General features: G+C 35.5%; 1 protein-coding gene across 1 annotated transcript in view; it reads right to left on the bottom strand.

The window, feature by feature from the left end:
• The window catches only part of GPM6A (glycoprotein M6A), a gene marked incomplete at both ends in the record, with an annotated part of 131,001 nt that overhangs the window by 23,547 nt on the left and 95,134 nt on the right, over window positions 1–12,320 (bottom strand). The window contains one exon of the mRNA XM_080709756.1: window positions 10,878–11,070. Coding sequence (XP_080565882.1) covers window positions 10,878–11,070 — 193 coding nt within the window. The remainder of the gene's footprint in view (window positions 1–10,877; window positions 11,071–12,320) is intronic.

Genomic DNA, 12,320 nt, shown 5'->3' on the forward strand with positions numbered 1-12,320 from the left:
ATAATCATTGTTGTGGCTTATAGTTCATACTCCATTTAGATTTATTATTATACATTTCCAAGCCAGTGGAAGTTTTATATTTAATGTGGTAAGAGTTGTAAAAATGTCAGTGGAATGCAGATGTGCAGACAGTACCAATTTAATGCTATAGGATACTGACTTCACCTAAGATATAGATGTTCTGGAATGTACAAACTATACGCTTTATTTATGATAGAGGGCATGACCTGCTAACTTAAAAGTTAATACAGCACCACCATTGAGAAGCTTGTCAGTCTCAATTTTTTTTTGTTTTTGAGACCATTGGGTAAAAATAATGAGTATGATATAATTTCATAATTGGGCCCAAAATATGTCATTGACGTTTTGATCAGAATTACTTTGAACCTGCAAATCATTACGAGTAATATAGATGTTGTAATTATTTTTTATTCATAAATAACACTTTGATAATACCATCAAGAACAAGAATATGTCTTCATTTGTTGAAGTATTCTCTTATATGTTTCAGGAGAATTTTACTTCATGCAAGTGTTAAGCATTTAACATTAAATGATTGCATTTAATAAGCATTAAGCATGTATCATTTTACTTTCTTGTCCACTGCAAATCAAATTGCCTTTACCACTGAATCTTCTATTTTGATATTTTATTTTGAAACAGGGTCTCTCTAAGTTGCTGAAAGGGGCTCTGAACCTGTGATCTTTTTATCTCAACCTCCCAGGTACTGGGTTTACAAGTGCAGGCCATTATGCTCTGCTTAATCTTATAATTGTTATTTGTCTATACAAATGGTACTGCAATTTGCATGGAGATTAATGTAGCTTCAAGCCAAAGGATGGCCAGGGCCGTCAGCACCTGTACATTATTGAATTCTTCTAGTATTTAAATTAGTTTAATCATGATTCTCTAAGATTTTTGTTAGGTATATCATCATGTATCTGCAAATAGAGGTAGGTTTATGTCTTTTTTTTTAAGTTTCATGCCTCTGATTACTTTCTCTAATCTAATCGAATTTGTAAATATACCTAGAGCAGTGTTGCAAATAAGTAGAGATTATTTTTATTTTCTTCATTCTTGATATTAGTAAGAATGCCATACTGATGAATAACATTCTGAATTTAGTAATACTCTGACATTTATATACTTGGATATTGCCTATATTCTTATTTTTCAAAAGAGTTTATTATAAATCAATATTTTACTAACATAATCTCTAAATTAAAATAAAACAAATCAGTCAAAGATCGTGTGTGTGTGTGTATGTATGTGTGTGTGTGTGTGTGTGTGTGTGTGTGTGTGTCTGTTTTACTGGTGTAGAAATGTGCTTAATCCATCCTTTGAACCCAGAAATATGCTTTTCTTTCAGCTCTCCTATATATCATAAAGCTCAAGTCATTGCTTATGCACAACTGGATTCTTTTCTTACTAAAAAGTAGATAAAATGTGCCTCTAGAAGAGCTATTCATCCATGCTTTCTTTGCTCATACATCTCTAAAAGTTTCTAGTACTTTCATTTTTGTAATAAATTTTAATAGGCAGCAATTGTTTCCAGAGCAAAAAGCAACCTTGGATGTTTACTTGACAATCCCTGGGCACTATGAATGTTACACGATAAGGTAAATTAGTGAATATCACTTTATATTACATGAATGATAATTAAGGCTCTTGAGAGGAGAAGATAATCCTGTATTAGCAGGTGGTTCCTCAATGTAATTCCATGTATCATTATGGGAGATTAGCAGAGGGGCTCTTGAGAGAGACACACAGAAGAAGAGAAAGTACTATGAAGATGGCAGCAAAGAGAGAGACGTGGCTTCAAGCCAAGAGATGCTGCAACCACCAGCACCCAGTGGAGACAAAGAATAAACCTTCTGAGAATTCTGGGAAGAAGCCCAGCCTGAGGGCACTGATCCAAACTTAAGGCTCCCTCTCCCTCCCTCTCCCCCTCTATTTCTTGCTGTGCTAAGAATTTATTATAAGTGCTGAAATAAACTTGTCTGGGTATATATTCATTTCTTATGGCTGTTCTGACAAACGACCACATACTTGGTGGCTGAAGATCACATATACTTACTCTCTTATACTTCTGAAAGTCAGAGCTTTAAAATCCATTTTACTGGACTAAAACCAGGGTGTTGGCAGAGTCTCACTTCCTATAGAGCTAGGAGAATGTTTTCTTGCCCTTTGCAGGTTCTAGAACAGCATCTTGGGCCCCATCTCCATTTTCAAGTCAGCAGGTAGCACCTTGTTCCAGAAGTTACATTGCCTCTCTGTTCTCTTGACAAGTATTTGTTTATTACAGGGCTTAGAATCTGATTATTTTGGCTGGGCTGGGCGTGGTGGCGCACGCTTGTAATCCCCGTGCATGGGAGGCTGAGACAGGAGGATCACATGGGTTCGAAGCCAGCCTCAGCTACTTAGTGAGGCTTTCGTCAACTTAGTGAGACCCTGTTTCCAAATAAAATATAAAAAGGTCTGAGAGTATAGCCTGGAGGTAGAAAGCCTCTGGGTTCCACCCCCAGTACCACACACACACACACACACACACACACACACACAAGAATCTGATTATTTTGGGGAGCCATTTTCAGATTACTACGCACTATACACTTTGTTAAAGTTCAATGTAAATTTCTGGATGTTCAAATATTCTTACATGAATAAAAAATCCAAACAACCTGAAGAAGGAAATTTCCTAATGTTATACTCCAAAATTCATTTCAAGATTTTTAATCACCAGAATATTTAAATTTTAATAACCATTACCTTACCTTACTGAATTTATTTCTTGTACTTTAATAACAAAAATTCATTTTTTATTAGCACACTAAAATGAACTTAATGCTAAAGAAAAATTTTTATTACTTAAAACAGTATTTATATTAGGAAATTTATATTAGAAAAATACCTCTGATAGGAATTCACTGATTAGGTTTCATGATAGGATAAACTAATAATAAGGTTTTCCTTTATTTTACTACTTTTGCTTCCCAAAGTGACAGTTTATAGTATCCATTTGATTATAAAGGACCAAGTATGTTCATTGTAGAAAAATAAATGTAAATGAAAAAATATAAAAAACTATTCAGTGTTCATCTTCTCAGTTTTCAGTATAAATTTAATTCAGCAGACATAATTATGATATATTGCTTTGAAATTTTCCATTTTAATCAATATATTATGAATATTTTGAACCATTACATAATGTTCGAACAACTTTTACAACTGCTGCACATTTTATCTGTTTTGTTTTGTTTTGTTTTGTTTGCTGCTACTGGGGTTCCTGGAAATCCTTCTACCTCAGGCTACACTCTCAGACCCATTTTTATATCTTTATTTGGAAAAAGAGTCTCTTAAACCAGGGAGGTTGGCTTCGAACTTGTGATCCTCCTGCTCCGCCTCCCAAGTGTGGGGATTACAAGCATGCGCCACCACGTCCGGCAACACATTTTATCTTTTGAAAATATGATCTATTTTACCATTTTTTTACTTTTGTTCAGTAATAGCAAGACTAATAGACCCCAAAGATGTTCCATCCTAATCCCCAGAGTCTAAAACATGTCACTTATAGTAAAAGAAAGTGGGCAGATGAGATTAAAGTATGATCTCAACATTTGGAGATTACTTTGGATTATCTGGATGGATACAATGTTATTGTAAGGATCCTTAGGAATAAAAGAGAGAAGTAGAAGGGGCAACGTCCATTTCAGACATAGAACTGAAGATACTACACTGTCAGCTTTGGAAATGGAAAGCGACAATGAGCCAAAGAATGCAGGTGCTATTTGGAAGTTGAAAGAAGCAGGTGTGTGGGTTTTCCCCTAGAGTCTCCAGATGGGGTGCAGTCCTGCCAACAGCTTGATTTCAGCCCATTTCAGTAAACTAGTATGACCCATTCCAGACTTGTGACCTCCAGAACTGTAAGATAAATTCGTTTGGGTTGAGCCACTAAATTAGTGGTCATTTGTAAAAGCAGCAATAGGAAGACAGTGCATCAGTATCCTGTGTAGCATGTCAGCGATAATTTGATTGTCTTTGTTCACTGTGTAAATTGTTTCCCCAAAAGGAATTCCCAGAAGAAAATAAAGCATGCATATTAAAATTGTATCCTGAAAGTTTGTACTAAGACAAAAAATTACTGGTAAAGAGCAAAAAGGCCTCTTTCCTCTTTTGTAATAGTGGGTATTATATAATTTACTTTTTCTGATAAATTGGTAGATACAAAAATGGAACTATTTAAAATTACTTTTCTTAGCTTACTAGTGAGGATGAACATATATTTAAGAAGCTATAAATTGTATTTTCTTCTAGCCTTTATAAACTAGCTTCCACTTAAATTTTAACTGTTAATCCACTTGAACATTTCTTAGTAAAAATGTGAAGTAGGGGTGTACGTTCATATGTGCTTATAAGTGCTTACATATATTGGGTCTCTTTTTATCCTTCTATCCTATTCAATATAATTTTCTATGCTTGTGTCAACATCATATAGTTTTAATTGTGTAGTTTCCCCACTCTGTCTCTTTGCCTAGCCTAATGTGTCTTTGAATTCAAAGTATTAATCCATCATTCCCTGATTCATATTCTCTTAGTCTAATGTGGGTAGCACTTTGCCAGCATATCATTTTTACATCAGTCCTGAGGACCAGGACTTTGTCTTGCTCTGCTCTGAATTCCTAGAGAATAGCACAATGATTAGCATATAGTACAACCTAATACTTTTGTTCTATAAAAGAACCCATTAAAAGAGTAATCTAGTAAAAGATTAGACTGAAAAAATACCAATACATATGAAAACATTAATGTTGTAGAACTATAAGAAAATATGTTCATATACTCAATATTCACAACTCAATTAGTGAAATTGGCATTATTATTTATATAGTTGTTCTTCAATAAACAAGACTAAGTGAATTGCAGATTGTAAGGATCTCAGAACTGGAAATTCATTACAAACTTTGTCTAGACACCTTTATTGACAAGCAAATGACTGTATTTCTAGGCAGTCTAAGCATTCTTTAGAAAATGCTCAAACTTATAGAACATTCAGAATATGGGGCAAAAATTAGTTCCCTATGAATTGGAATCTTTTGGACTGTGGTTTTCTTCTACCTGATAACCTTGAAGATATTATTTGAATGAAAATATTATTTTCTTATATATAAATATTTTTCCTAAAGTTGCTTTATTCTTGAATGTTACAAAAGAGAACTGAAATGAGATCTTTAAATTCAAAGCCAGTCTGATATTTACTCATCTCTTTATCTCTGCTGAAATCTTTAATGGAGGCAAATAGTAAAGCATTATCAGTATCATAGTGAGTAGGGTGTGTCCAGGGACAATCAGGTATGAGGAAGCACCATAGTGGCTACTACAATCGAGATACAGCTTCAGGGAAGACAGCTTTGTCATCATCAAAATCATCATTATCATCACTGCCATCACCATCACCTTCAAACCAATACATAGTTGTATATTGCCAATTATATTCCAGTCCTGTTATAATCTCTTTACAAAATCAGCTAATCTTATCCTCATAAAAGCCCTAAGAATTAGGAAGCATTAGTTTGTGCCTTTTACTGATGAGAAACTGAGATAGAGAAGTTCAATAACTTGCCCACGTTAAGACATCTAAAAAAGGGACAGAGCCAATATGAAACAAGAGTAGTTATTTCTTTATCAAAATTCATCAAATTAAGGTATTTGGTTTTATTGTTATTTTATACCAGTTGTTAGTTTGGTTTGTTGTTGTTGTTGTTGTTATTTGGCTTGGTTTGTTTGGCTTTAAACTCATTTGAGTAATACTAGCCCAGCTGAAGTGTTGCTGAATGAATTGCACATTATTTGATTATCATTTCAGAAGTCAAAACTTTATTATGGTTCTCTATTATGTTTTAGCTATGACTTAAATTATGTTTAACTCTCCAAGTCTAATCAATAATCTCACATGAATTTTTTGAAATATTTTATTGGTGCATTGTAGTCATACATCTTAATGGAATACACAATGGTAGAGGCATACATGCACACATCATTTATTCAGCCCTTCCCCAATTCCCACTCCATTCCCTCCCCCTGCCTCTTTCTCATGTTTGGCTTACTGATTGACTTCCATATGTTTACGAATGTACTATGAATGTATGTCATGTACATTCGGGAACTTCGCTCTTCCTCCCTCCTATCCCCCTCAGTTAGGTCTCCTTATTTGCTCATCTTTGGTTTGTCCTTCTTCATCTAGAGTTCCTCCTATGACCCATTTTCTCTCTAGTTTCCACATATTAAGGAAAGCACCTGATTTCTTACTTTTTGTGACTGACTAATTACATCAATATTAATTTGTCTCATGTTCAAACACTGTTGTGAGTAGAAGACTTCAGTAGTCTGGTTTAACTGTAAACACTCTAGATTTGCACAGATAGTTTTCACACTGCAATGATTTCTGTCCACATATGAAACTTTATTATTTTCTTGCCATGAATGCATGATTATTTTCCTTTCTTACTTTCACCCACTAAACTTACTAAAACTGTTTTCTATTTTACTAACCTTAAAGTAATAAATATAAATTATAAGCAAACCTAGAAATCTACATGCACAGGAAGTTAGTTGAAAGCAAAAACAATTATTCTATTTTATATGAGCTTACTGTTTGCTTTTGTTTTAAAATATTTAAGAGTTCATTATCTGGTGAACTCAGGTGGTATTGATGCCTTGATTACATCAAAATGTTACAGTAATAACATTTTGAAGGAAAAAAAAAGCTTATTCACCCTAGGGATCAATGATATCAGATCCAGGACACTCACTATTATTTGCCAAAGCCCCAACACAACCTATATTGAAAAAGTTCTAGGAGGTTATATTCCAGAGTAGGGTTGACCTTTGTCTAATCCTCAGGAGAATTATTCAAGAATCCAAATGTGTTAGTCAGGGTGTATTCATTTCGAGTCACCCCTCCATGCCAGTCTGGTGTGGAGCTATATTTCTATTTTCTGTATTTCTATCTTTCTAATAAACTTCTTTAAATCTTCAAAAAAATGTGTTAATCAGCTTCTATCATTAGGGACCAAAATCCTAACAAAACAAAAGAGGAGAAAAGGTTTATTTTGGCTCATGGCTTTTAGAGCTTCAGTCCGGCTTAACTGGCCCCAAGATAGAAACATCATAGCAGATGGCAGCAGTGCGTAGTGGAAGAAAGCTTCTCAGTTAGTGTCAGATGGGAAACAGAAGGATGAATGGATAGATGATAGATACATAGTAAATAGACTGATAGATGGATAGATAGATAGATAGATAGATAGATAGATAGATAGATAAGAACAGAGAAATACATCTTCCCTAAAGCCACACCCCCAGTGACTTACCTCCTCCAGAGGTTCCATCAGCCTTTAGTCACCACCCAGGAAATGCTTTCAAATGAATCTGTACACTGATGAGGTTAGAGCCCTTATCATTCACCTCTGAACAGTACAAGGATGTTAAGACTTGAAGGTTTTTTTGATGTATATTCCATATTCAAACCACAATGCCAAGTCACTCAGCAAAATCTGTGTTTTGTATTATTTTTTGATACCTAATTTTCTAGTAAGTATCCAGATTCCTTTGCCTCATATTACGCTGCTTTGTGGAAGTAAAATACCCACCCTCCTTCCCACTCACTCTGTCAAATGACACCTAATGGAATACAACGATAGCACCGTGCCACAATCTTTCAGATAGAAGAGTCTGAATTTCACATTAGAGAACTTCCTCTTCATTGCAAAGTGGGAAGTGGCTGGGTGGAGAGCTGTTTGCAGTGTGGAGTGAGCCCAAGTGGTGCGGTGAGCAGACAGGAGTTGTTGGAGTACAGCAATATCCTCTGATTGGAGCAGCGGGTTAAGTTACACTCTCATGATTACAAGTTTAGAGGCAACAAGGGGCCCAGATTTGAGCAACTAAACTGACAGATTAAGGGACAGTTTTTTCTATTGAACCAAGTAGATGAGGAGAAAGGAGTGACAGAAAGATACTACACATTTTATCAATAGGTTACAACATCGCTGAGAATTTGTCTTTTTTGTGTTTTCTCTGAAGGTCTCCACACCAAATGGAAAACAATGTAATAGGTATCATTAACTTGAAATTGAGAACTTAGATTTTAGGCCACCTACTATTGATGGGGGGTGATGAATTTAAAATTGTGTGTCTGAAATAGAGATTGCACCAAAAGGAGATTATTTTTAACTTATTTATGATAAGGACATTTTGCATGCTGGATTGATGACTATTGGAACAGATACTTATAATGGGATACTTATAATAATGGGATACTTATCATGTATTTTTTAATGAGAGAATGGAGGAAGAAAAAGAATAAGAGTGAGGGAGGAAAAAGAAAGAAACTTTGTGGTCCTTCGGAGAAAGAAAGGTAATCATCAGAGTCTGCAAACCATAGGTAGAAGTCTCAGGTCTTGGCAAAGTGTTTTCATCTTTCAGTACACAGTGCAATTAATAGGCTTCTTTTCCTTTGTATGTGATGTAGGAATACTCAATTTGGATTAAATAAAAATGAAAACTATGAAGAAAATCATTTTAAAATCTCTGAAAATTACTAAAATTAGCCAGATTGTTTGTTCACAGTCATTCTTACTTTCTGAAATTAATGTTTTTATAAGCAAGACATATCACTTGCAAACACATCATCCATCCTCTACTGCCGTATATTTTATATCCTCTTGTTATCCCTTCCCTTTCCCCATTCTTCCAAAATGACTGTAGGCAGCACTGCAAAAGGCACTCTCTACCTCCTCCAAACCATTATGTACTTTCTAAAGTTATCAGTTGGCACTAATCACACTGAGATGTTTATAGTATGTATTTTTACTCAGTATATTTATGAACTATTTGTTAGTGGGGAGAATCTTAGTGCATTTGGTCGCTCCACATGAGCTGTGTAAAGAATTCATGTAATCTGAACTACAAAAACATAATTTGAGCATTGATTTTTCCATTCAAGATTGCATCTTTCCTATTCCAAAAATGTATTATTGGTTTTACATCTAAATTATCATAATACAGATCAAAGGTAAAAATATCAAATGAAGTATGTGATTTCTACTCTCTCTTCTAAACACCCTACTTTCAAAGCCTTAGTAGAGCTCTGGCATATTAAAGTTGTCTGAATATCAAGCACATATCTTGATCATTGGTTGCTAATAGATATATACAAGCATGTCATTTATTAGACTTATGGTTCTTTACAAACTTCATACACTATAACTAAATTTAGCTAGTTAGATGTAGTCTAAATATAGAGGATCTGTAGATTTTAAGGACATCTGTCGCAGCTTAAAATAATGAACAGTGAGAACATATTTTGTCCGGGGTGGGCTGAGATATAACCAAAAAGAAAATGTCAGTTTTATCACATTAAAATATAGCCATGCAATCATTCTTTTAAAACTTTCTGCAAACTAACTTACAACAGTCCAGTGTATTTTAACATGGTTTTAATTACTTTCAAATTATGAATATCACTTATAAGTATTGAATCAAGCTATTTAAATCTAAGTCGTTGATGACTTGAATTTTGATTGATGTGTCTGTTTATATTAATTTGATGGGGCCTGTCTACTACTACAAGCTTAAAGAATTCAATTTAATAGATAATGGTGATTTTTTAGAATGACTTTACAAAATAGAGCAAAATGGGAAATAAGTAACTTTTAACTTGCAACTAATACTTCATTTCCATTTGTGAGCGAATCAGTGAAGCTTTGCCTTGATATTTCACAGTTACAGACTACATTTTTACAGTAATTTCACTTCTTAACTAATCAGTTCCCTTTCTCCTCTAATCACTACACATGGAGTCATTACATGTTTCCCTAGTCTCACAACTCTTTCTTCATTAAAATTCTTGTTTTATAATCAGCATATGTCTATGTTTAATTTCCAATGTAGTTTAGAAAAACAGAAGTATTCTTTCTTTTTGAGCTCAGCTAATTATACTCCTAAAAAGTTAGCTATACATTCTATCCAGGGATGTATACCCTATACCCCTCAATATAGAGAATTCTTGTTTTGTTCCTTGATAGAAATGTGTAATTCTATTTTATTTTTTGAAAAATTGCTAATTTAAAGGAACAAAATAATAGGTATTGCATATAAAATATCTTATTCAAAAGAATCTTCGTATAGCTGATGGAGTATGAGGAAATTTAGCAATTTGAGGTGTATATATATATATATATATATATATATAATATCATGGTTGGAAATCATAGGTCTTCTACTTATAAAATTGGGTTGATCAAGTCTTGTCTTAAGAGAAAAGCATTAAGTAGTATTTGCAAAAAAGCTGCTCAGTATTTTTTATGTTTTTGTCTTTATAGGAAGCTATATTAACTTTTTATAATATTTACATCATTTTCTGTGAGGTGAGGAACAGTGATGGTATTATATCTGTGTCTCAATTAAATATTTTTAAAGGTAGAAGTACCCTTAAGGTTTTAGTGGTTTTCCTAGAATTGGCAGCAGAGTCAATATTTATAGCTGCTGTGTGTTCTCTATTCTCTGTTCAATTATTTGAGAAGAGCTTCTGCTCAAATTAGGAGAACAAAAGAAAAGTGTATATTCTACTTAACAGTAACTGTATTTGGGTAAGATCTTATAGTCAAAGCCAAGAATAAGCGCAAATTAATTTGGCCTCTGATTCTCTGATAAATGCTTTATAATAACATAAAGGTAAATGCTCTTCTGAATCATGCACACCCTACGAGTATTTTTTCATACATATGATTACTTCATCTAACTCTAGACATCTGTTTATTCAACAAACAGAAATGGAAACAGTATACACACTCCACATCCCATGCAGTGCTAGAATGACTTACATGGTAAAAACATCCAGTGTATCTCCAGCAGTTCTTGCCATCTCAAAATAGGTTTGCAGAATGTTGACGGTTCCAGAAAGTGCTTCATGACCACAGCCACAGAACAGGGCCACGCCCGCATAGAGCAAGATGGTGGCGATCAGAGAGGCATAGGGAATACCTCCTAGGCATTTAATACAGCACTCAAAACACCCTGCAGGAAAACAGAAACAAGTGAAAAAGTCACCTGTGTTGTTTAGCTAAATTTAAAAAATTCCAACCACAGAACTATGTGAAAATGTATTTGCATTGATCGATGATAGCAGGTCAACCCTATAAATCAAATCCCAGGGTGCCTTGGATGGCATAAAGATCAAGTTTCTTATTATAATCAATCCTTCAAAGACAGAAAAATGCTTACCACTGATGACTTCCTCTTCTATCCTACAAGCCCATAGAAACCCTTTCTTTCCAGTCTAGGCTTCTTTTGATAATTGTTACCAAACACTAATGTATATCTATGCTGAATTTATTGCTAATTTCATATGCTTACATTTTTATTTGATGATGTTTATTCCTTTCAATTCCCTGTAGCTGTGCACTGTGTTGAAATGTTAGTGCATTTTGAACTCATCTTACTGAATTTTGACCTGTACATTATGAAAGTGGAAGAGAATAGAACAAACAGTATCTAAATTTATTGAATGTTGAAAGGGAAATTAATTTTGAGCTCTGTTGGGGCCCACTCGGCAGGACCGAGGTGGCACCCAGGCTTGTTGCCAGCGTGGACTCAAGATGGCGCCTGGGCTTGCAGCCAAGTCACGAGGCTCACGAGGCTGGCGGTGCCCTGAGCCTGCGCAGTGAGCCCTATCAGGCGCCTTACGGATAATTAGTGACGCAACGCCTCGTGCTACCACCTGCCCGCCCAGGAGAAGGTTAAAAAGCGCGCATGCCCTAGCGGGAGAAAGGAGAAGGAGCTAAGAGGGTTGGTGGACAGGAAGAGCAGTTCCTTGGCGGACTGCTCCGGGCTCCGAGCTGGGACGGACATGTTCACAAAGCCACCACTGTGACCGGTGTGTGCTGCAGCAGAGACGTAGAGTGCCACGGAAGAGGGTTGGTGGAGTGATGAGGGAGAGGATAGAAGACTGATGTTGTTTTTACCTGAGAGGGCGTTGAGAGAGCATTAAAGAGGAATGGTAACTGTACAAGAACCTGGGGTAATAAAACTGCTTGAGGAAGATCGTGTAAGAGTCGTCACTGCGCACGACAAGTGGTGGCCCGTACGGGGACCTTCGCTTCGATCAGAACCTCGGCAGTCCAGGGCAGCTGGCTGGTAACTGTACAAGAACCTGGGGTAATAAAACTGCTTGAGGAAGATCGTGTCTTTGATCAGAACCTCGGCAGTCCAGGGCAGCTGGCTGGTAAGTACTCCTTTGACTCCGAAAAGGGAGGAGGAGGCTCCGT

The sequence above is a fragment of the Muscardinus avellanarius genome (genome assembly GCF_963383645.1).
Source record: "Muscardinus avellanarius genome assembly, chromosome: 14".
Taxonomy (NCBI): Eukaryota; Metazoa; Chordata; class Mammalia; order Rodentia; family Gliridae; genus Muscardinus; species Muscardinus avellanarius.